The 22,999-nt window shown below is 37.6% G+C and overlaps 1 protein-coding gene across 1 annotated transcript in view; it reads right to left on the bottom strand.

Moving 5' to 3' along the window:
• Positions 1 to 22,999, bottom strand: part of nlgn2a (neuroligin 2a) — a gene marked incomplete at its 5' end in the record, with an annotated part of 45,329 nt that overhangs the window by 18,313 nt on the left and 4,017 nt on the right. Inside the window, one exon of the mRNA XM_079469419.1 lies at positions 17,908 to 18,057. Within this exon, the coding sequence (XP_079325545.1) occupies positions 17,908 to 18,057 (150 nt within the window). The remainder of the gene's footprint in view (positions 1 to 17,907; positions 18,058 to 22,999) is intronic.

Genomic DNA, 22,999 nt, shown 5'->3' with positions numbered 1-22,999 from the left:
TTGATGCAGTTTATTACAAAAACCTGTTAAAGCAAGAAAACCATGATATTTTGAGATTAAATATTATTTTCCCAGTTTTGGCATCAAAACATTTGACAGATATGTGCAGAAAATAAACATAAACTAAGCCACCAGAACAGCCATAAAGGCATAAACATGCATGGTGAAATCAGAGTAATTTGCTGATTGTGTTTTGCTGGTGCCATTTGTGGTTCTATTTTATCTATTGAAGAACACAGTTTAATTTGTTTACATGACCCTCAAAATCATCAAGTTATTAAGAATAATTGGAGTAAGACGGCGCATGTAAACAAACTCAATAAAATAGCACAACGTGATTTGCTGTTGTTTTCCGTCCAAGTCACATCTCTAAATATGAACTGAAGATACAATGCTATCTTTTCACTTTAATGGTAGAAATGTGCGCTTTTTCATTTCCATAAGACAGGCTACGAGTCAGGATATTATGTCCCTCAGTAGACTTTTTGCAAATAAATTATTAAAATATACTTAATATACTTATGTACCTGTTTTTAACAAAAAAAATTGATCTTGTGAACAAAATCTACCAATTTAATACTAATGTTAAGATTTACAATTTTTTGTTTGAGTAACTTTAATTGAACAAATGAGGAAATCCATCAAAATTGTATTATGTTAAACCCATTTTAATTGTTTACTTATTTATTTTGTGTTGAGACTACAATTTTTGTAGATATAACTGCCCTGGCAGTTGATCTGTAGTTCCCAGCATGCTTGGCATGTGACTGCATTAGGAGATTCATTTTCCAGATTAACTGTCATTTGAATATTTTTTTCAGTAAAAAGCTGTTTATCTTTGAGATTTAGGAGAGTTTTGGTATTATTTCTTAGCGGTTATCGTTATTCAGAAGAGCGGTGCTTGTGCCTAGGCTGAGGGAGGCACAATATTAGTCAGGAAGTGTGTTGTTATTGAGTAAGTTTAACTACACATCAAAGTAATCTTTTTTTGTTTACTTTATGTAATGTTTACACTACTAAATGTATTTAATAAGTAGAATTCACTTTATTCTGGTTAGTAAGTTGTACTTGAATTATAGCAGCACATTGTACTTAAAAAATATTCTTGCAAATTTGCACGAGGAAGTCGTTTTTTCAGCCATCAGCTAATTTCGAGTTCATCCTCCACTTCTCTTTGCAAAAACATCAAATTTTCATGCCTGTCGACACCGAACAACTCTTGGAATCTGCTGTCACTTTCTGCTGACATGCGTTGTTCACATAATCCACATTCAGAAATCTGCTCTGGCATTATAGGTTGAGGGGCCAAACAAATTCCCTGTTATCAGTGTTAGCACTATTAGCAGCAATAATGTGGAAATAATTAAGAAAAGCATGCCCTCGAACCTCTCCCGCTCTACTGGATTGCAACCTGAATTAATTAAGAGAAAATGAAATCTCGCTTTCGTAAGCGCACAGACAGATTCAAACACAGAACAGGCTTTCTTGCCATGGTAACCGTTTAAGATTGAGTGAATCTATGTAAGGGCGTTTGTCTCACTCTCTCTCTCTCTCTCTGGTCACCGTCTCTACCGCTCTGCTCATCCGTGGAAGGATTCATAATTAATGGTCGTTATAATTGTAGAAGGAGAGCAGGAAAGAGGGAATGGGTGTGCAATAATGAGGAAAAGGGAAAAAGAGTGCGGCCTCGAGACTTCTTGCCAGTTCTAAATATGGATCTAGCACACATATTCATGGAGACATGACCACACAAGCACCATGAGTACATACGATAAAAAAGATGAATAGATACTCACATAGATCTTTAAGGGTACATTATTAAAAACATATAAAAACTACTTAATGTTGGGTTTCCATGTTTTATGGGGTCTTTCCATAGACATGTTGATTTTTATACTGCCTCCCTTTGTATCCCCTGCATTTGTACATTTTCAAATAACCATAATTTTGTCTTATTTATAAGCTACCCCCCCCTCTCTCTCTTTTCTCTCTCTCACTGTCACTTCACTCTCAACCTCCTTATTTCCTGTCATTAAAAGTTTAATTCAGGTACACCTCTCTAACTTCATCCACCAGCTGATGAAGTCCTTGTGCTCAATGGGCTCTCATGCCAGATCTCAGCAGGTCATACTGACCTTCAACCTTCTGCCAATAAAATCTTTAAAATTCTAAAAAAATAAGAAGAGCTGCCCTTTATCTAAACCACTGGAGTGTATGAATTTAATACATAGAACAATTCAAGAGGCATGCTATGTGCATTCACGCACAAAATGAAGCGATGGAGTATATAAACAGATAATGAAACAGACCGTGCTGTTTGAGGTGCATATAAAATATTGTTTTGTTTCAGTGATAGCATCAAAAGTTACAAACAGAAAACCCCACTCTCCTAAATCAAAGGGGGGGGGGGGGATGGGGGGTGTCATTGCGAATTGTAATGCTGTAAATTTCATCATAAACCAACTGGATTAATGATACTTATTAGCAGACAACCCATGATCCCCTTTTCACTGCCTGAGAAAAATAAAAAGGATAAAGAATAAACTTTATTTTAAATAAAATATTTATAATATAAAAAATACCCTATTTATTAATTATTAAACTTTTAATAAAATAATTTCCCCATACTCATAATGATAGCGTTGAAAGCACTTTAAATGAAAAGTCAAACATGGGCAAACATATTTACACATATTAATAAGTATTAAAGCAATTAACTTATCACTTTCAGGTGTGCTACTGTTTGAGAAATAGTGGTTTTTTATTGTTTTAATGGCTCCTGACCAATGTTACAGTTGCCTCTCTTTCTCTCTCTCTATGTGTGTGTGTGTGTGTAAGAATGTGCCACACTTTTAAAGAGAATAATTTAGTACCCGCTGCTTTTGCTACTGTAATTCTCGGGTTAGTGAGAGCCGGAGTTGACAGATGGTACAAAGAACAAAGGTGATACAAAAAACTGTTTTTTTAATAATTCAGAGAATCAGTTTTGAGGCCCCAAAGCAGTTTAATTCACACAAACGATCATCGACAGCGTAGTAACATACGAATGTGAAGCTGGACAGTATTTTAACCAGAACACACACAGATACGCTCGTGTGTTCCAAATCGATTGGTTTCTGCGAGGCTGTGAAGGCAATCATAAGGTGGTGAGTGGCAACCCCCATGCTTTCCAAACCCGTCCAATCCACTTTCGTCAATCACCTCCCGGCTCTCTTTCTCTCTTTCCATGCGTGTACGTCCAATCCCAAGAGAGACACAGGTGAGATAAGAATCTAATGCATGGTCACAACCAGGTCGCTATGACTTAATAGCCTTGTTCAAGTACAACAAAACCATCTGACCTTTCAACTTGTATTCTGTCTCTTCCTAATCTCTTTCTCTCAGTTCATCACCCCCAGAAAAATAACCATGGATGCTAAGATAAAGGGTTCGTCCTCCATCAGACTTTATGAGTTCATTCTGAGAAAGAAACATTAAAACAAACATACGAACGTGAGTTATAAACTGGATAAGAAGAGCAAATTGACTGATAATCTTCAGAACGTATGAAATGAGTTATTACAGTCTCTGTAGCCGCATTAAGCTTTATGCTGCTTAATAAAGTTACATCAATACCGCTTTCAAGGCAAGCATGCAGATATTGGCAATACAACCCATTTCCCATCAAACTGAACTCAAGCTACTGCGCATTCATGTTCTGAAAAAATAAAATGAAGCCATAACTTTGCCAATAAAGCAATTTTCTCTTGAACTACTTTTCTTCTAATTTTCTTATTATACTTATAAGTTCTCTGATATGAATGGATCAGCAGTTCATTTCTTTTACCATGTGTGTGGAATAAAAAGATGAGGAATATGTTAATGTTGGACAATGGCTAGAGGACCCATGATTTAAAGTGTGCATGTTCGTCCGAGTGCGCACTCCTGCTGTCACTCACTCTAACCAAATATGACGGCCAGCACTGAACAGAAGCTAACAGAAGCTGACGAGGGAAAGCTTACTGCTGTCTGAACCGGCCAGTAACACGCACACATTCACTTTTGGAGTGTGTCTTTATTCAGCAGAATTTGCACATGGTCATTTCGATATACCAGCAGTTTGAGAGGGTGAGAATCTACAGCAGGTCTAAACCGGCACAGCGCTCAGCCCTGAGTTGTAAGTGTCAGAGGTGTTAGAAAACTGTGTAAATGTAAAAAAAGAGCGACATGAATGAAAGAGCATATATGAACGAGATGGCACTTTTGCCTCAGAGTAAATTTGTATGACAGATTAAAACATTTTCTTATGTTATATGATTACATATTTTTTCATCTTAACATAGTGTGAAGAAACCTATTTTATTATATATTGTGTGATTTGTATTGTTTTAAAATTAGAATTGTGAGACAAAAGTAACATTAAATTAACATTTTAATTGTATCATTATAAAAGCTGTTATTTTATCTTGAATATATTTAATTGTGTCCATTAATAGCTCACAAAACATTATAGCTATGAGATAAAGAGATTCAAAGCGCAACATGAACAAATGTTACTGTGCAATCCCACTTTTGTGGCCCAAACTTAACTTCCGGTACACATACGCAAAAAAATAGTCCCTGTAGAAAGTTTCCGATAACAAGCAAAAGAAATAACAAGTAAATAACATTAGCTTGCAAGTTAAAGTATGTCTAGCCAGTATTATTTTGGATTACAAGTAGAACCGTTGCTTGGCTAACCTTAAATGCGACAAAGTTCATGACGCATTCAACTGATTATTTAATACAATTAACATACAATAAAAGTTTACTAATTGTGTATGTAATTCAATTATTAGACAATACAATATTCATATCAATTAATATTAATATAAATTAAATGAAATATAAATAGTTATATTATTAGCCGGCAAACACAGATCGGAAGTTAACTTCGGGCCAGGCGCGTGCGTCCGATGAAACCGACTATAGCAAATCAGGGAGTGATCAAACAAAACACAGAAGATGAGTTGTTGTGAAAAGTACATTTGTATGTTCAAAAATATTATATATGAGAATAAAAACAAAACAACGAAACCTGCGAGGGACATATATATATTCACTGTTGGACTTTGTAGACGAATTAACTAGTAAAACTATGAAAAATGTGTTTTAGTTTCTAGAAGCCCACAGGGCCGAAAGTGGCTATAGTTGAGGAAACAACCATAAATTGAGAGCGACAGACAGACATAGATAAATGATCCAGGGGTTTGGGGACTTATAGCCTCTTAAAACATTGAGGCTTGAGGAACCGAAAGCAGAAAAAGAAAATGATAAACAGGTGACACAGGCGGACAGCGAGAGGAGACAGATGTTGCTGTTGTGATGATGATAGAGAGGCGGCTATTAATGTTTGAGACGAAGGAAACGGAAGTAAAGGAGACGATGAGAAGATGATGGATGAGGAGGAGGAGCGGGACGGAAAAGTACAACAGCATAAGAGGAGTTAGCGTGAATAACATGATTACCTAGCGAGGGACACTGGAAGAGAGCGAGAGCGAGATAGAACTACGGAGGGAGAGAGAGTTTTGCGAATGTATTCTGACAGACTGTCATAACAGCGACAGGCCTGGACCTGTCAGCAGGGCAGAGTGCAGCGAGATGAAGGACTGAAGGAGAATGAAATCCAGAGACCACATGGTTCTTTGCTCTGTCTGGTCGGTAGATACGTTTGCCCTTGTCATAAAATCTGTTCAGCTGTTAAGCTTCAGAGAATATCCTGTGAGGTTTTCATTATGGACAGATCTTCTATCCTTGAAAAAAAGCGAATTACCATCTTGATTACCATCTTTAATAAAGCATTGGTAATTTAAGGGTCATCAGTCAAAACAGGAAAAAGCTGTAAAGGATATTACCTCGTCCTTATGTATATTCCGATGCCATTTAATTTAATACATGGTGCAAAGCGGGTTGTGTGTTGATGTGTTGTATGTCAAGAAGGTCTATAATAGCTGGGATAACTGCCACCATTGCTCACAGGCACGGTTAATATACAACTTGTATTGACTTCTGTGACTTTCTGTTCATTTTAAGATGTCTTAAAACACAGTACAGTAGCTAATTTCATAGTGTGTGTTAGACTGTAGCCTGTTATTGCATTCATTATTATTATAGTTGAGTTGTTTGACCAAATTTAGCTTAGCAGGGTATGGGATTCTGAGCTGTGACTCACAAACTGTAATGTGGTTACATTAGCCCTTCTACACTTGGCAGAATTTTATGAGATATTTAATGTGAAAGATTCAAATATAAAAGTGCACTATGGGGGTCGAGCTTTCTCATATGTAGCACCTAAACTCTGGAATAGCCTTCCTGATATTATTCGAGGATCAGACACGCTCGCCCAATTTAAATCTAGATTAAAGACGCATCTTTTCAGCCAAGCATTCACTTAATGCAAATATGCTAAATAAACCACCAGGAGATGCTGACATTAGATATTATTTACTAGAATAATTGGATTTATTATATAACACACCATGTAGTGTGTTTGACCCTTTCTTGGGTTTTTCGTTTTTCCCCTGTAAAGCTGCTTTGGAACAATGCAAATTGTGAAAAGCGCTATATAAATAAAATTGAATTGAATTGAATTAAAAAGGTCCTTTTGATCCACAATATACACACATCAACTGAGATTTTTAATGAACTAATCTTAATCTTTTGCGAACTAGGATTTTCTCAATTACAAAACGTTTTAAAATATCAGATTTCAAAAGACTGCATATTAAAAAAATAATAATTTGTAAAACAGAAGTCAGCACACTTACTGACACTTCGCATTTGTCTAAGTAAATGGTTCTTAGAAAAAGCATGACAAAAAGTTACAGTGTATTGTGTATGAACAGCTCACTGTTGTGGCTCACAAAGCAATCCTGAAGTCATGATAACATTACACTCTATTAAATCTAAGCAGGTGTTATTTAACTTAACCATATGTGTGATAAAAAACCACCTGAACCACCTTCGGGGAGCACTTGAATCACACACGTGCAAACAGTGCATTTTATCTGCAAGAGTCAGCAGTACCCGTTCAGGTTCAACACAAGGTAATCCTAGAAAATGACAACATTACTTTAGAGCGGCAGTTCTCGGTCTGACACACTGTAATTTTCTTCAAATGAGTAGTGTTGAAAGGAAGTGCCAGATCAAAGCTCCATTTTGAATTATACATCATATAAATACAGTATATCCATATTTCAAATGTATGCTAAAAAACAAATGCTGCGTGACACAGCGAAACGCTTAATGGAGTAAAAAGGTCTGTATATTTGATTGGGTCACACAGAAATACTGATCATGTACGTGAGCACATAAAGCTATAGAATAATTGAGAGCGACAAGAGGGGGGATATGAGCTAAATAGACTTTTTTATTTAACACAGTGCTTAGTGCTGTCTTTGTAGGTTATGCATCAAATAAGACACAACCCAGTAATTCTGCATTTTCCTCTCCGCTCTAGCACTACATATTTTTAGCCCAGTGAACTTTGATCTGCTACTGTTTCGTCGAAACTGGCTTCACCCTAAGAAGTAAGAAAATATGGTGCAAATCCAGAATGATCAAACGAGTAAATCTGAAAGTGATGCGAGAGAAAACTGGTGGGAATGAGAAGACGCTGCGGAGGACTCCTCCAATCAAGGGAACGCAGCCAAACTGTCAGCTGGCAAGAGCATCTTAATTGGGCTCACACAAACACACAGTCAGCCAGCCAGGACTCTCCATGTCTTCGGTTAATAAAGTCTTAAATCTGAGAGGTTACACATTTGAATCTTTTCCATGTCATTTCTGTGCCTCAGATATTACAAATTAACTTTGATCAGCCCAACTAGTCTGTATTTCCTTCCACACGGTGCAACAAGCGATGTCCTGTTTTAATGATACCGGATCAGCTTTAAAAGAAGCACTGTGTCTGGTTTCAGATCAGAAGATACCCTGTAGTTTACCCTGTTATCAACCCAGCACCAAACACCTGGCAACCAGATCCGCTGGTTAAATGACAAAGTGCACGGACCTCACGGCTACTGTGCCTTTGGCAGCCATTTCATGAGTTATTAAGCTCTCATTGCAGAATTTAACTCATTGATTGCGTTGATTATGTGAATAAGGCTGTGATTACATGATGACTTCCTTTCGCGAGTAAACAAGCTCAGTGTGTTACCTCAGTGGAAGGAAAAATGTGAGACTAAAGCAGCCAGTTGCTGCATGTCAACTGATTTTGCATGTGTAACATGTTTGAATACATTGAATACCGAAACAAAATAAAAACTTCAAACTGTATTTGCTAATTGTCTTTCCTGCTACACAGCGTACACAGAGTGGTATGTCAAATTAGAATGTCAAAAACTCAGTGCTAATGATACAGTGAGTAAACAATACCTGAATGACATTATGTTAAAGATATTATAAATCTAATAAGGCCACAAGAGCTCAGGAGTGAAATAAAAGAACTGTGAGCCGGTGGTTCTCTTTTGATATAAGAGCTACTGGTGTTAATCGAGGTAAAACAACACCCAAGTCAATTATTTTGCAGTTGCTATTAGTACACTATGAGTAAAAAAACGAATAGTTTACAGGACAATGCTAACCTGACATAATATATCCAGGAATGTATTTCTATATTTAACGGCATAACAGAATGTACTTCTCTGTTTAAAAGGTTGATACAATGAGCATCTGAGGATGGACGAGTCACTGGCTTGAGGCACACGACCATAAATAAATATTAATTCATTACAATTAATAGTTAGTTTTTACCTTTACCTGTTTCATAGAGGTCACTAGAGTGGACAGCAATCAAAAAGCAATTTTTGTGCTTGCTTGAGTTTTAATGCACACTAAGCACTACAGGAGACACTAGTGCATCATCAAATACACTGTCACCTCTTCAGATGTCTACTCAAGTTGAAAATGAAAATTAAGGTTAGGGAAAACATGTAAAAAAGTATAATCTTATAACATAACGGAAAATAATTCTGACTAAAGGGGTCACACATCGGACGCACAGCACAGCATCGCCGTGAATAGATTACATGTACGGCACACTTGACACTTACAATTTGTATCAAGTCCTACTCTACATCGAGTCAACCAATTTTCTTTACAGTATGTTATTTTTATTAAACATTAGGTGGTCATTAAACGTTATTTAGTGAATAAGTTCTATGTAAAGTGGATTCATATTTTTATTAGTATCTGTTTAAACAACAAACGACTTTCTGTATAAATAGGCAGTTTTTAATAATTCCCAAACGGACAGGACTTTTAAAACGGAATAACTCATTGTGGATTCTAGCCAGTGTCTGTCTTCCTCTAAACTGTTGTATGCGGAAGCCGCAGGCTAGAATTCATTACCAAAAAAGCTACTCTGTCTGCATTTAGGATGGGCAAAACAAACACACAATGATTTCCAAACACATACCAGTGATTCTACCACCACTCCATCCAATCCCACATCAACATGGGGCCCCGGAACACCTGATTGGCTCAGCACTAGAAGTGTCCAGCTGCCAAAGCCTTCCATTAGTTTTAAAGTCGTGGCGGGTGCCGATCAAGTACAAAAACACATATTTTGTGGCAGCATACTGCTGTTAGATACTTCAGAAAGGAGTGAAGCAAGTACGCCTCACTAAGCGCAGCAAATCGAAGCGGAGCGGATGGTCGGGATTGAACGTGTTTGCTATTTTCTTAATTCCTTCTTTGGAACAGCATCGCAGGAATAAACAAGCACTAATAATAGTGCTGCATGTCTTTGTCTCTGCTCAGCAGTGTGTGGGAGGTTTATTAAACACTCAATGCAATGAAAGGACTGGCAGAGATATCACCTTCCCCTGCGGCTGGCAGACCTGTGTTAAACCAGGCTGACAGGAAATGTGCTGCTTCCCCAGAATGCACCAGTTAATTGGTTAATGAGTTAATTAGCATATATAGCATGAGCAAATTGTGAACGAAGTGTACGTGCACTAGGGCACATGAGAAAGCAGCTTTGCATGCTTTAATGCCTGCAATATGGCACGTGCGCACCTGATTACCACAAACTACAATCAGAATCAAACCTCCACTTTCTCTCACCATATGCGATTTATCATCAGTCATCATGTTGTGCATGTGGGTTTAACCTGCATCAATTTTAACTCTGTGGAACAGTTTTGAGTCTAATTTGCTTGGTAGGAAATGGGAGAAGGAGGGGCAGCTGATCTCCATAGTTATGACCTTACAGAGGACATGGACGGAGGTTACAGCGGCACAAGGTTATAGAGAAATTTACATCTTGAAAAATTTCTAAATCATACAAATCTAAATCAAGAATAAATCATACTTGAAGGTTTAATTTAAATAGTAAAGTTCATATTTTACCACATCTCATAACATAAATCCATCAAGGCATTTAAAAAATTCCGTGAAAATATCTAGAGCAATGCATTTAAGTGCCAAACAACTAAATCTCCTGCAACTGAATTCAATGTTTAAGTGTCAGGATATTGGTTTTTGGTGCATAATTTGTATTACCCTCACGCCATCTTACGTAGGTGTATACTGTCTGTGTATACTTCATTCAATAATTCAATACGTTTTCTGTTAAATGATAACCTGGCTCTTCCTAGCTTTGTTATGCCATTTAATTGGCCAATTCGTTTTAAAGCTTCAAAAAGCTGGTACATCCATGAGCCAACCAGATTCAAAGGTATTGATGTGAGTCTGCATCGTACCATATTTGTGTTCCAGCCCAGCGCACCAAAATCAAAACCAATGACCCCATTAAATGGCATTACAAAGCTGGGAACAGCCCAGCTATTATTTACCATAACTCTTATTGTGTTCAGCTAAGAAAAGCAGACAGGACATCTATTCTATAATACATTTAGAAAATCCTAATATAGCTTTACCCACTCTTTCTGTAATTCCCAAAGGTTAAAGTAGATGGAAAACTCAACTTTTCAGCACATGCTTGCTCTATAAGCACAAAAGTTAATAAGATGAATTCTCTCCTGTCTGTCATCATTTGTCACAAATTATGCAATCTCATGCCATTTTGAGCCTATATGGCTTTCTTTCTGATAGTGTCACGTGTAGCGGGTGCACAATGTCCATGACAAGGAGAGGTATTCCAAAATAGAGTTGTTTTAATAAATCCACAAAGAATAACAGAAGAGTCAGGAGCAGCACAAAAAAAAACAATACTGGACAACCAAACGGGGCAAAACACGGGGCTTAAATACACAATGGCAAATCATTCTCTCCTCTCTTCTCTCTCTGCTGATGTCTCCTCTGCAAAAAATCAGTACTACCACGCTAAAATCAATAACTCTGCACTCTCTGTAAAACTCTGCTCTTCTTTGCCTGCCTACCCCCTCATCTTCATCGGACTTAACCGCTGATGTCCGCAGCAGTCAGTTCTCTGCACCGCCGCCTCTTGATCACGCCCAGACCCCCGACACATGCTCGCTGCCCTCTTTGTCACTCTCCTGTCCCACATCAACTCGTCTCTCACCACTGGTACATTTCCCACAGTCTTCAAAGAGACCTTTATTACCCTACTACCGAAGAAACCCACTCTTGGATGTCTCTGGAATAGAGCTACAATGGTTCAGGTCTTACCTCTAAGGTAGGTCATTTAGAGTATCCTGGAGAGGTGAGGTCTCTGAGTGCCAACATCTCGACACAGGGGTGCCACAAGGCTCAGTGCTTGGTCTCTTGCTATTGTCTGTATACATGACGTCCCTAGGCTCGGAAACATGGTTTTTCATATCACTGCTATGCGGACAATACAAAACTCTGCGTGTCATTTCAGCCTTATGATCTGACTGTTTCTGCAGCATTCCAGCATGCCTAGCCGATATTTCGCTCTGGATGAAGGACCATCACCTGTAGCTGAACCTTGCACAAACAGAACTGCTTGTAATCCCGGCCGAAACAAAGACTCATCACAACTTCTCCATTCAACTGGGCTCATCAACCATCACATCTTCTGATCGCTGATCAGCTAAACTTTACAGTCCAGGTTGCCAGCAACAACTGGGGCCTCATTTATAAACGTTGCGTACGCACAAAAGAAGGTGTACGCCGCTCTCTACGCAATAATTGGTATTTATAAAAAGCAAACTTAACGGGAAAATGTGCGGTCCTTCACGCAAGCTCTGACCCAGGCGTACGCACAAAAACGGGTGAAATGAGAAATGGCGACACCATCGGCAGATGGAAGAAACATGTGAAAGTGTGTGAAACTGTAGACCGTTGTGTAAAAGAAATGGCAATACTGCCTCTCATAAATAACATGAAGACTTCACAAAGCAAGTGTTACAATTAACAGCCTACACAAACACCCGATAGATCGATCTGCAGTGTAAAACAAACAAAATCAAACGAAAATTAAAACAGAAATGCAAATTAACACATATTTGCAGAAAGAAAATTTACTGCAAGAATCTTGGCATGTTATGCAATTCATCCTCATAAATAATATGGTAAACAGAACGAAATAATGTACAAAACTGATATTCTCGTCAATGTGTCCGTCTGGCTGAGCAGATAGACAGATAGATAAATAGATAGATAGATGTATTAATTGTCCACTGGGGAAAGTGCTTTTCATAGTAAAAATGTCTTCATCAGCTCCGGTGTCCCCTTTCCTCCACCCGTGGCTGACACTATCTGGCGATGGAGCGCTAGACGAGGTTGTGAGGCAACAGTATTTACGGCTTCGGCAACCTTTTGCCACTCAAGTGCCTTTTTGGCATTAGTAATGCCACACTGTGCCCTCCAAACAACTTTTTTCTCCTCTTTTCCACCTCGCCAACGATAACTTCTACTTCACATTGAGTGAAGTTACGTTTTTTTGATTTCCTCTCTGTGTTTGCCACGATTTTGCAATCGATGAATATTAACTTGTGTGCGTTTCACAGACTATTTGTGGGCAACTATGGGCGTGACATGAAGCCGCAAAAGCTGCGCTACATTTAGAATTGATTGTGATTTATTAAGGGAAAACTGCGTAGGATGTGTGTGCGCACGGTTTTATAAATCCGAATATTTCTGTGCGTACGCACGTCCTATGTTTCATTCGTACGCCATTTCTGACACAAATCCTACGCAAAGTTTTATAAATGAGGCCCCTGGTCCTGTCATCCTCTACAATATTAGGAAAATAAGACCTTTTCTATCCGAGCAAGCTACACAAATCCTAGTCCAGGATCTTGTTCTGTCCAGACTGGACCACTGCAATGAGCTACTGGATAGTCTTTCTGCTTGCACAACAAATCCTTTACAGATAATCCAGAATGCAGCAGCAAGAGTGGTCTTCAATGAAGCGGAGAGAGCATACGTCTCTCCTCTGCCCGCTGCTACAAGATTATCAGATTCTGTAGCCATCTTTAAAAATTGTCTGGAAACATCTCTTCCGTCAACACCTGACCAATCAGTTCTGACTTCTATCTACTCTTTAAAAAAACGTAGCTATGTTTCCTGCAGTAGGCTATATAAGACCAGTTTTCTTATCGCACTTATGCTTTTTGTTGTCCTTATGTTGTTCCAATTGCTTCCATTGTTTACCTCATCTGTAAGTTGCTTTGGATAAAAGCATTTGTAAATGACTAAATGTCAATGTAATCAGGGAGAACAGAAACAGATGAGAAATAATTAATAACTATGGAAACAAATGAGGGAACACAGAACTAAACCAAGACAAAACATGACATGACCGTGACAGATAGTGACATGATCATCATTCATTTTCACTGTACAGAAAAAAACAGTAGAAGAAGGCAGGTTTCAAACATTCAAGATTGAGAATGATGAAACAATATACATTTTTGGGCGAACTGTTCTTTTCAATTAAAAATATCTTGCTAAAGAAGCTGAAATCAAAGTAATAGTTATTTAGGCAAAACTGGAAGGGAATGGAAAGGAAAACAAAAAACAAAACAGACGTGTTGGAGAAATTATCAGGATCTTTCCTGCATAATCACTTATGTGTTTGTATACGGTGAAAGTGCATGCAGTAGTTCTGCTTGTTGCTTCACCATCAGATCACTTATTAATGTCATCTCTGTATTTTTACTCCTGCCTGATCTTTAATTTTAAGTCTCTTTCCCTCACTCACACCTTTAGAGTGAAGAGGCCTCTGCTTACTGCTCTGCCTCTGGTTGCTATGGAAACTGTCTGGATAGTCAGGATTTGGAATTTGGATTTTTGTGCACATCTTAATATTTCCCTCAACCTTGTTAGATCAAAGTTAGCACAAAGACCCTCCTCCCCAGTAATTATGAAGTCTCTACCTTAAGACACCTTGCTAGGTGAAAGGTCCTACTTTACTTTACAAATAGTATACAGTACATACAGTAGTTTTTATAAATATTTAAAAAATGCCATTGTTTTTAGATATTCGATTAGTAAAATTTCTAGTAATTTGTTATATGCTTTTTGTTATTTTATTATTTGTAAATTTTTATGTTGATCTATAAGATACATTTATTTTTATTTTAGTTTTGTTTTTTATATAATACAATATTAGAGCCTTAAACTTATTTCAGTTGTTTCTGAGGCAACATTAAATTTTTTTGATTCTTTTTTCCAGAACATTTTTCGGCCAGATTGAAATGACCTTTATGAAACCAATTTCTGACCTTAGTTTGCATTTTAAAGATAAAAGCAAAAGTCCACTCGCCCCCCAAAAATATCATCAGTATCACAGCATGTATATTTTGGAGTAAAATATGAGCAAGATGATTTTGTGATTTATTCTTTTTTTTTGTTCTATTTAGATGTTTGTTGTAATTACATTCTAGTTACATGTAGCGCCGTTTTCAAAGGTTTGCGTTTTCAGTCCCCTAAAACGCCATTTCCGTGTAAACGGACAGCCAAAACACATTTATTAACACAACATTTTTTATTTTTTGTTGAAACGGTCCCACGTAAACGGCCTCTAAAACTGATAACACCATGGTATCTCTCTCCCTATTTTTTCTATTTAGTCTCTGTCTCAATGTCAAGGTAAGTTCTAAATGCTTTCTGTATCGACCATCACATATTTAACAGAGAAGAAACAAACAGAGAAAGAGAGAGTGAGGAATTCCCTCCAGAATACACTCACCACCAAAGTCAGTAATGAAAGAGAAAAAGAGACAAATAGGAATGAAAGACACAGCTGAAAGGACAGCAAGCACACGGGCAGAGATACAGATTAAGTCACTTAGATCACAAGGGACTATAGCAAACAACAAGAGTAAAAGTCAGAAGAAAATATCAGCTCTTTCTCAGAAGTCCGTAGGTACTGCTGTGTGATGGCTGAGGTCCCGACACCGTGTTCAGACACGGTTCAAGCCATGAGCCTAAATCACCGCCACGGCAACCCCCGGCATGGTAGTGGGGGAAACGCCACATGGCTGTATGTGTTGGGGAACATGAAGATATAGAAGAGGATAATTGTACCTGGAGCTTACACAACGGAAAGAATTGAAAAGCAACACTGCTACTGTACAATGTGTTAAACACGCCTTCCAATGGTCATAATGTACTGTACATAAAATGACATCTAATAAAATAACCTGACTCTTCTAAACCATTTAACTAACCTTTTTGCACCTTTTGCCTTATTCAAATAATCATAGAAAAACTGCCCTACAACAATAATAGCTTCTGCTTGTGAGTCTCTTTGGGCATAAGCATCTGTGAAACAAGTAAAAGTAAGCAGGGAAAACAATCAATGACAATGGAATCTGAATACAGTTGGATGTGGTATGACTAAATTAAATCCATAACTCTAATGAGCAAAGCATCTGTGGCAGACTGTGCCCATGCTGATGATTTTATCTAAATTATAGTATGAGCCATGTCACCCTCAATCTTATGTCAGATGATGAAGGTTCTGCGCTTCCTTAAATCACTGTGGCCTTGCTGCTCATTTGGTCCCATCCAGCCTATGATAGAATCTAATGAGAAAACGAGGGGTGTGGCAACAGGTTAATCATGTCCTGTCACTTCTGCCATTAATATAGCATTCCATGGTGACTAGAATGTCCCAGCCGTCCTTGTGGTCCCGGTATGACATGACTCAGTTGAATGGGCACTTATATGCTGACCTCATAGCCCAGCACCTCTGGACCTGTCCCCAACCCGTCCTTCACTTCCACTTATTTGACAAGGACATCACACCCCATTTTGTATTACATGGCCCATGAACATTCATTGTGACAATCTTATTTATCTTTTTATTTAAATAAAGTTTTTCACCAATAATCACACTTTGTCTATCATACCAGACATAAATTCAGCATTTTTACAATGTTAATAACGTTATGGAGACATTTGGTTCCAACAGTGTAGGCTACACACATACAAAAAAATAAGAGATCATTTAAAAATCTTTATTTTTCTGATATTTATAGGTAAAATTCTAATTTTGTGAACGACTAAAAACATTTCTGCCAAATTTCAAATAGAAATATTGTATATATTTGTATTTATTTGCAGAAAATGAAAACTGGAGAAACGGGTCAAAATAACAGAAAATATGCTCATATTCACTCTTAAGCAATACAACAGTAATATTTGTATTAGGAAAAGTTAAAAAAAGATTTGTATGTGATTTTTATCACAGTTTTCTTGTGTCGTGTCATGCTTTTACATTGCTGTTGGATGACACTGAATGTCTACAATACATCTAATGAAATGAACATTTTGAAATGGTCTCCATTGTTTCCATGGCTGTATATATGCATTTAATTCAGCCTGCTAGACTTGAATGTATGACTTAACTAGAGAAAGACATTTACAAACACACAAAAGCAATCTCTTCTGCAAGGCTAAAAGGCTGAAATATCTAAGCCTCAGAGCCGAGTACATAATGCCTTGAGATGCAGAAGAAATTCAAAACACTGAGGCCGCTCACCCAGGGCATCATAACAATCTGAGTCAGTATGCATCTCTCCAACAGCGTTTGTGTGTGTTATTTATTACAACATATTACGAATACGAATCTACGGCAAGAATTCTGCAGTTAAGCGGTAATGCTTTAAATGTCTGAAACGCATTTCTTTTTATTCCCTTTTCCTTTAATATATCAAGTACAAATCCAAAGGGAGCTTTACCCCTGCTCTGGGCAGTGCCGCAGTTAAAGTGAGAAATGGAAAAATATATTTCTAACTGCCTCGGCCCAATAAAACTGTCAGAGGCAAAGCTGATCTGCATGAATATATCACACTTCAATATTTCAGTCTTGTAAAGGAATAAAATAGTCAGAGATAGAGGGAATGAAAAGGATTTAGCGCTTGTTATTCAAAAACACTCTCACAGGACCTCCCCTAAGAAACTCTCCTTTACTGCTCACACTTCTGATCCACAAGCATTTAGCTTTACAGCCATAATGAAAGAACTTTGTCTAAAGACAAATGAAGCTTCTTTAGACAGATATTCTTATACCGGAATCCCGTATTTCAGTCCTTTCCACACAAGAAGTTATGGCACAGCTTCAGAAAAGTTATCATTGACTACTTATACCATACTTTTAATAATAATTTGTTGGTGTTCCATATTGGAGCCTGGCAGATGTGATCACTGCAAGTGGATTCTTCGAGACTTTCTACTTTTGGTGTTTAAACAGAATAAATAACAAGAGCAACACAAGGATGAGTAAACAATGACAGATTTCAAATTTTAGCGAACCATTCTTTACCAGACTGCTACAAGTGTTGTGTAGGAGTTATAAGCATGACCTAAACATGCTCCAATATGTTTAGTTCAAAAGAGTAACAACCCACAGGCTCTGCGGAGTCTCCCGAGTCCCTCAGAGTTTGTAACAACATTCACTGATCTTCTTTACAGACCAGCCCCAAAATTGATATGTTGTTTCCAGAGCTGCATGTAGAAATTATGAAGACAGAATTTTAGTGGACTTACCCAGAACTCCCAGTCTGTAGTTCATGGTGACTACAATGACATTGCCGTACGCAGCAAGCACGCTGGCATCAAACATGTTTCCAGTTCCTTCCATGTAAGAGCCACCGTGAATGAACAGCATGACAGGTTTCTTCCTGCGGTCACGGATGTCTGGGGATAGTCAAAATGAGAAGATTGAGGTTGTTGTATAACAAGTTAAGGCTCTAGGAAGCAGAAAGTTATAAGTGACACTGTACATGGTATTAAATGAGCGTGATGGTTGGATCCTTGGTTTGAAATGGACTTTTGATGCTGGATGTTAGATCACTTTCTAAAGATATAACACACACTCACACACCAAGACAGATGCGGACAGGGCAGCAATGGAGCGTCGCTATAGTAACTGCCTCAATTTGATTTCCCCATCTACCCAACAGAGGCCATTCCATCAATGTGACTCATTCTCATTGACTGTTGCCATGGAGATCTATTACAGAGACACACATACTTTCACTTTTCGAACCCCTTGACACCCTCAATTGCCACCTGAAACTCAGTCGATTTCATTAAAGCAGATAACTGATAAAGTCAAATGCTCCAAGATTCAGACAGAGTTCGCACAAACACAAACTGATCCAACGCCTTCCTCAAGAAGATAATCAAACAGACGGTCAATCAGGGTGCATCACTAACTTTGCACCCATGAAATAAACACACACAAAGGTGTAATCTAGTGTAACTGGACTGATCCAAGTGGCATTTAAAATACATAAACTAATATATGTATATACTCTATACATATATATATATATATATATATATATATAAATATACACAAGGATACATTCACGGTGTTGCAATCCTAGATATTTGGAAGACATTAGGAATTCTATATCGGCTCCAGAGAGAAACAAATGTCCAAGAGAGGTTGTATAGAAGCAATTTACGCTAAATGCCTTTAAGCAGAACCTCAAACTGATTTATAATGCTTATTATTTACTGTTACTTTAAAATCATAGGGTCACTTTATTTCAGTTGATAACTTAGTGATAGACTGCGTTTTTGAAGTTGGTTCTTAATTTTATCCTAAATAAAATAATAGGAAAAAATGAGACCTACGGATAAAAATGTTTGAATGCTAGTTCACATGTTTGATGAATGAGACCTCTTGTCATTCATTCTATCAATTCATTGTCAAAAATGAAATACTCCAATAATCATAAACCCCTCTCATTTTAGGTACATTGACTTTTGTAAATACAACAAAAGTTAAAGCATGGTGCTAGCAACACCAAGATCGCTGATTTGATTCCTAAGGATCTCATTTGGGTTAACGCATCTGGCAAATGCATATATATATATATATAGATGTGAGTATAATGGGAGAACAGAGGGAGAGAAAGAAAAACGTTGAGATTAAAATGAAGGAAACAAAGGATAATACTGAGGACGAGCAGGACAGGGTGGGAAGAAGAATAGTGTTAAAAAAACCTACAACAAAAGAACAAATGCGCACAAACACTCGCAGACAGAAAGAAAGGCCCACAGGAGCTGGCGGCTCACCTCTGATCCCCTCATGCAGAACAGAGACAATGGTGTGATTAGAAACAAACTTGTGTTTACTGCTCAGCCTGCTCGCATGTGTGGGTGTGAGCCCACATACGCATTCTGCCATAATGTCCCTCTGATGGTGGGGAGTCTCTATCTCTTGTGTGAACTTAATTAGCTCTGAATCCATTAGACACAGCCACATACACAATTGCTTTCTCTATTCTTCTGTCACCCTCATCCAATTAAAATGGTGCTAAAACACAATAGTGTATTTCTCACTTGGGACCCTTGGTCGGGTAGGCTGGTTACCAAATGGCATCATAATAAATGTGGCGTTTACTAAAGTCAACTTAAACTAGTTGTGGAACATAAAATCTTGTAATGGCTTTAGGTTCTTCTGGCTTTAGTTGGATCAATAGCTGTCTCAGGGAAATACGTCTCTACTACAAAAACGACTAGAGTCTCATTTGCAAACAGTACTTGTATTTTACAGCGGAATGAAACTGCAGTGGCTTACGGACAAGTTTTTATCCATATTATTAACAGCTGATGTTCACTTTCACTCATACAACATGTTAATAATCATTCCAAAGTCGCTTCATGGAAAACAATGTAAAATGTTACTAGCTACTTCATTAAAAAAACAAAAGATAATAATGTATTTTTATGTCTGAAACTCTTTAGACCTTCTTTTGTCTACTATTTAGAATTTTTACGGAATTTAGGATTTTCTACTGTATTTCTAATAAGATTTTTATGTTACGCCAACTGAATGATTAATACCATATATATATATATTCAGCGACTTTTTGTATTTTTCAGTGAAGTAAGTTATTTTCTATGTGGAGACAATGAAATGTTAAAACAATTTGGTAAGGGCAGGGAACATACAACATGCTTATACGGCTGTGTAAATGAACAGAATTTGTTTATTCTGTGAGTTACATCATTACATGAAGTTTGATGAGTCAAGCAATGACAAGAATAAGGAAGAAAAGAAGAGAGATTCTAGGGAGACAGAACACAAAATAAATAATGGGGTTGAGAGGATAAAAGAAACAAGGTGTTTGATAGACTTAGAGGCTCTTAAACATGCATCAATATGGTAAAGAGTCACATTCAGTGGGAAAGGCAGACAAAAACATTAGCTTTAATGCCCATTTACGATAGTCTGCTGTGGTGTTATGAATATTTCATACAGTTATCTTCTAACGTTCATATGTACATACAGGTATGCACAGTTGCTCTCTCACATATGCGTATGCCTTTAAAGGGATATACTGCAGCTAACAAGAAAGTTTTGTTATCCATCAGATCCTTTTCTCTTTTTGTAAAGCAGATTGTGTCAAGAGGCTGCAAGCTGTGAAATACCATAAAATAACCATAAAGGTACCATGTAAATGATGGCTCTTTTCCATTGCATAGTACTGCACAGTACGGCGCGGTACAGCTCACTTTTGGTTGAGGTTCCAAGTGTAAATCACCGATACCAAAATGTGACGTGTTTGCCCACAGATCACTAATTGGGCATAGAGAACCATTACCAGCGTCATTGGATTTGCAACACAAGAATACGCATTTTAATACTTTATATTGGCATTTTGTTATATGCTATGTGACTGTAAAATAGAGACTGAGACCCTTAACGCAATGCTAAACCCTTGTGCACCGTCGAGTAAACCAAATGATCGTTGTCTGCTCTTTGCTGTAAGATTTCCCAAACTCGTATTTCCGCCATTAATATGCTCAATTACTCCTGTGTTGTGCGTTTGTTTTTGACATGTTTACAATGATGTTACGGCAGTAGAGGCGGTGCAACTATGACTATAAGTTTATAATCCCACCCACTTTGAAGCGGTACTAAACTGCAGTGGAAAGTAAACTGAGGCGAAGTGAAATGAGCTCTACCTAGCCGAGTCGTACTTAACCTGACGGTAGCAGTGGAAAGCGCCATTAGGTCGCAAGGTAGAGTTCACCCCAAATGATCATTTTGTCAGTATTTACTCCATAGCCATGTTTTTGTGACAAACAAAAAGATTTTTCTTTTGTCCATTGTAGAGCTTGACAAATGTGACATACGTGCTACTGTCAAGAGTGTGTTACTGTATTTGTTTTTTGTTTTTTGTGTATGTATCGGCGCTACTTATGTTTTCTGTTAAAAGACTAAGTAATCACTTTTACAACTTTCTTGTAAGTTGTTCTTGTTTGCTACCTTAGTTACTGATTGTGATAATGTGAACACCACTTTAGCCCCATGTATTTTAATTCCTGTTCTAGGGACGGTTTTTGGAAGATCATATAGAAATTTTGAAAAAGAATGCAATAAAATTCACGCATGAAGGATTATAAGGGAGAATGGTTAGAGCGTTGGGCTTGTGATCAGAAGGTTGCCGGTTCTAATCTCAGTGCCAGCAGGTCATGACTGAAGTGCCCTTGAGCAAGGCACCTTACCCCTGATTGCTCTGCAGTAATGTGCCACTGTAAAAAAAATCCCTTTGGATAAAAGCGTCTGCCAAATGACTAAATGTAAATGAATAATTTTTGGAGTACATGCCTGTTATTACTTCAGACTCCAATACATACCAACGTGATACCTACAGAACAACATACTGTATGTGATGTGTAAATAATGACAGAGCTATTCAAATAAATGAAACCATTCTTTCCTTCTGTTCTCATTTGGTGCATTAATGACATATTTGAGAACATATTTTTTAAAAGGATGAATTAAAACCACACACCCTGTCTATTTACTAGTTCATATGTTTAAGGTCAATGTAAAGAGCATGAATAAGCAAAAGTGATAAGACCTGAAGATTTTAAGTCAATAACTTCAATTGCCATCTGTTGCTCATACAATACTATTGTATTCAGGTGATCTGAAACAACTAACTTTTGGAGCTAGTGATTAATGTTTATTTTATATCTATGGAAAAGAAAACTGTGGACATACATCTAAGCACCCCCTTTGGTGTCCAACCGTAGAAGAAAATGACATAAGGCTGAAAGAAGTTTAACTTTTGGAAGAACTATTCATTCAAGCTCATTTAAGCATGACAGCCAATTTAATGGTCTGTGCGAGTGTTACTGTGGACCGTGAATTTTTTTTAATTCAAGAGAGAAAAATCCCCATCACATTCCTTGTACTGAAAAGAGAGGGGTCAAATACTGAGAAGAGAGAGTGAAGAAAGTCTTCTGTGAAACAAAGACAACCTTATCTAACTATTCTGATAGCGTCATCACAGCGCCCCGAAACAAGAAAACTATTCTTGTTGGCCTTCTCAGAACCAAGCCCCCAACTCTAACATCTCATTCATGGGACTTCATTACTTCTGTCTGTATACTTTTTCATTATTTTTTCCAACCATTTTAACTCATTTTCAATTCAGTGGATTTTGCTCCTGACTCCACTACTTTTCCTATTCTGCATCCACCACCCTGCTCCTCCCCTCCAAGACTTCTTCTTAAAGGTTCCAAAAGAGAATTCCTCATTTGAGCCGATCTTATTTGTTGTTCTCTTATTTTTAAAGTCTTTATTTTTTTATTAACATGCACATTAACA

This window comes from Barbatula barbatula (assembly GCF_947034865.1).
Source record: "Barbatula barbatula genome assembly, chromosome: 1".
NCBI classification, from domain to species: Eukaryota; Metazoa; Chordata; class Actinopteri; order Cypriniformes; family Nemacheilidae; genus Barbatula; species Barbatula barbatula.
This window is presented reverse-complemented; position numbering and strand designations above follow the sequence as displayed.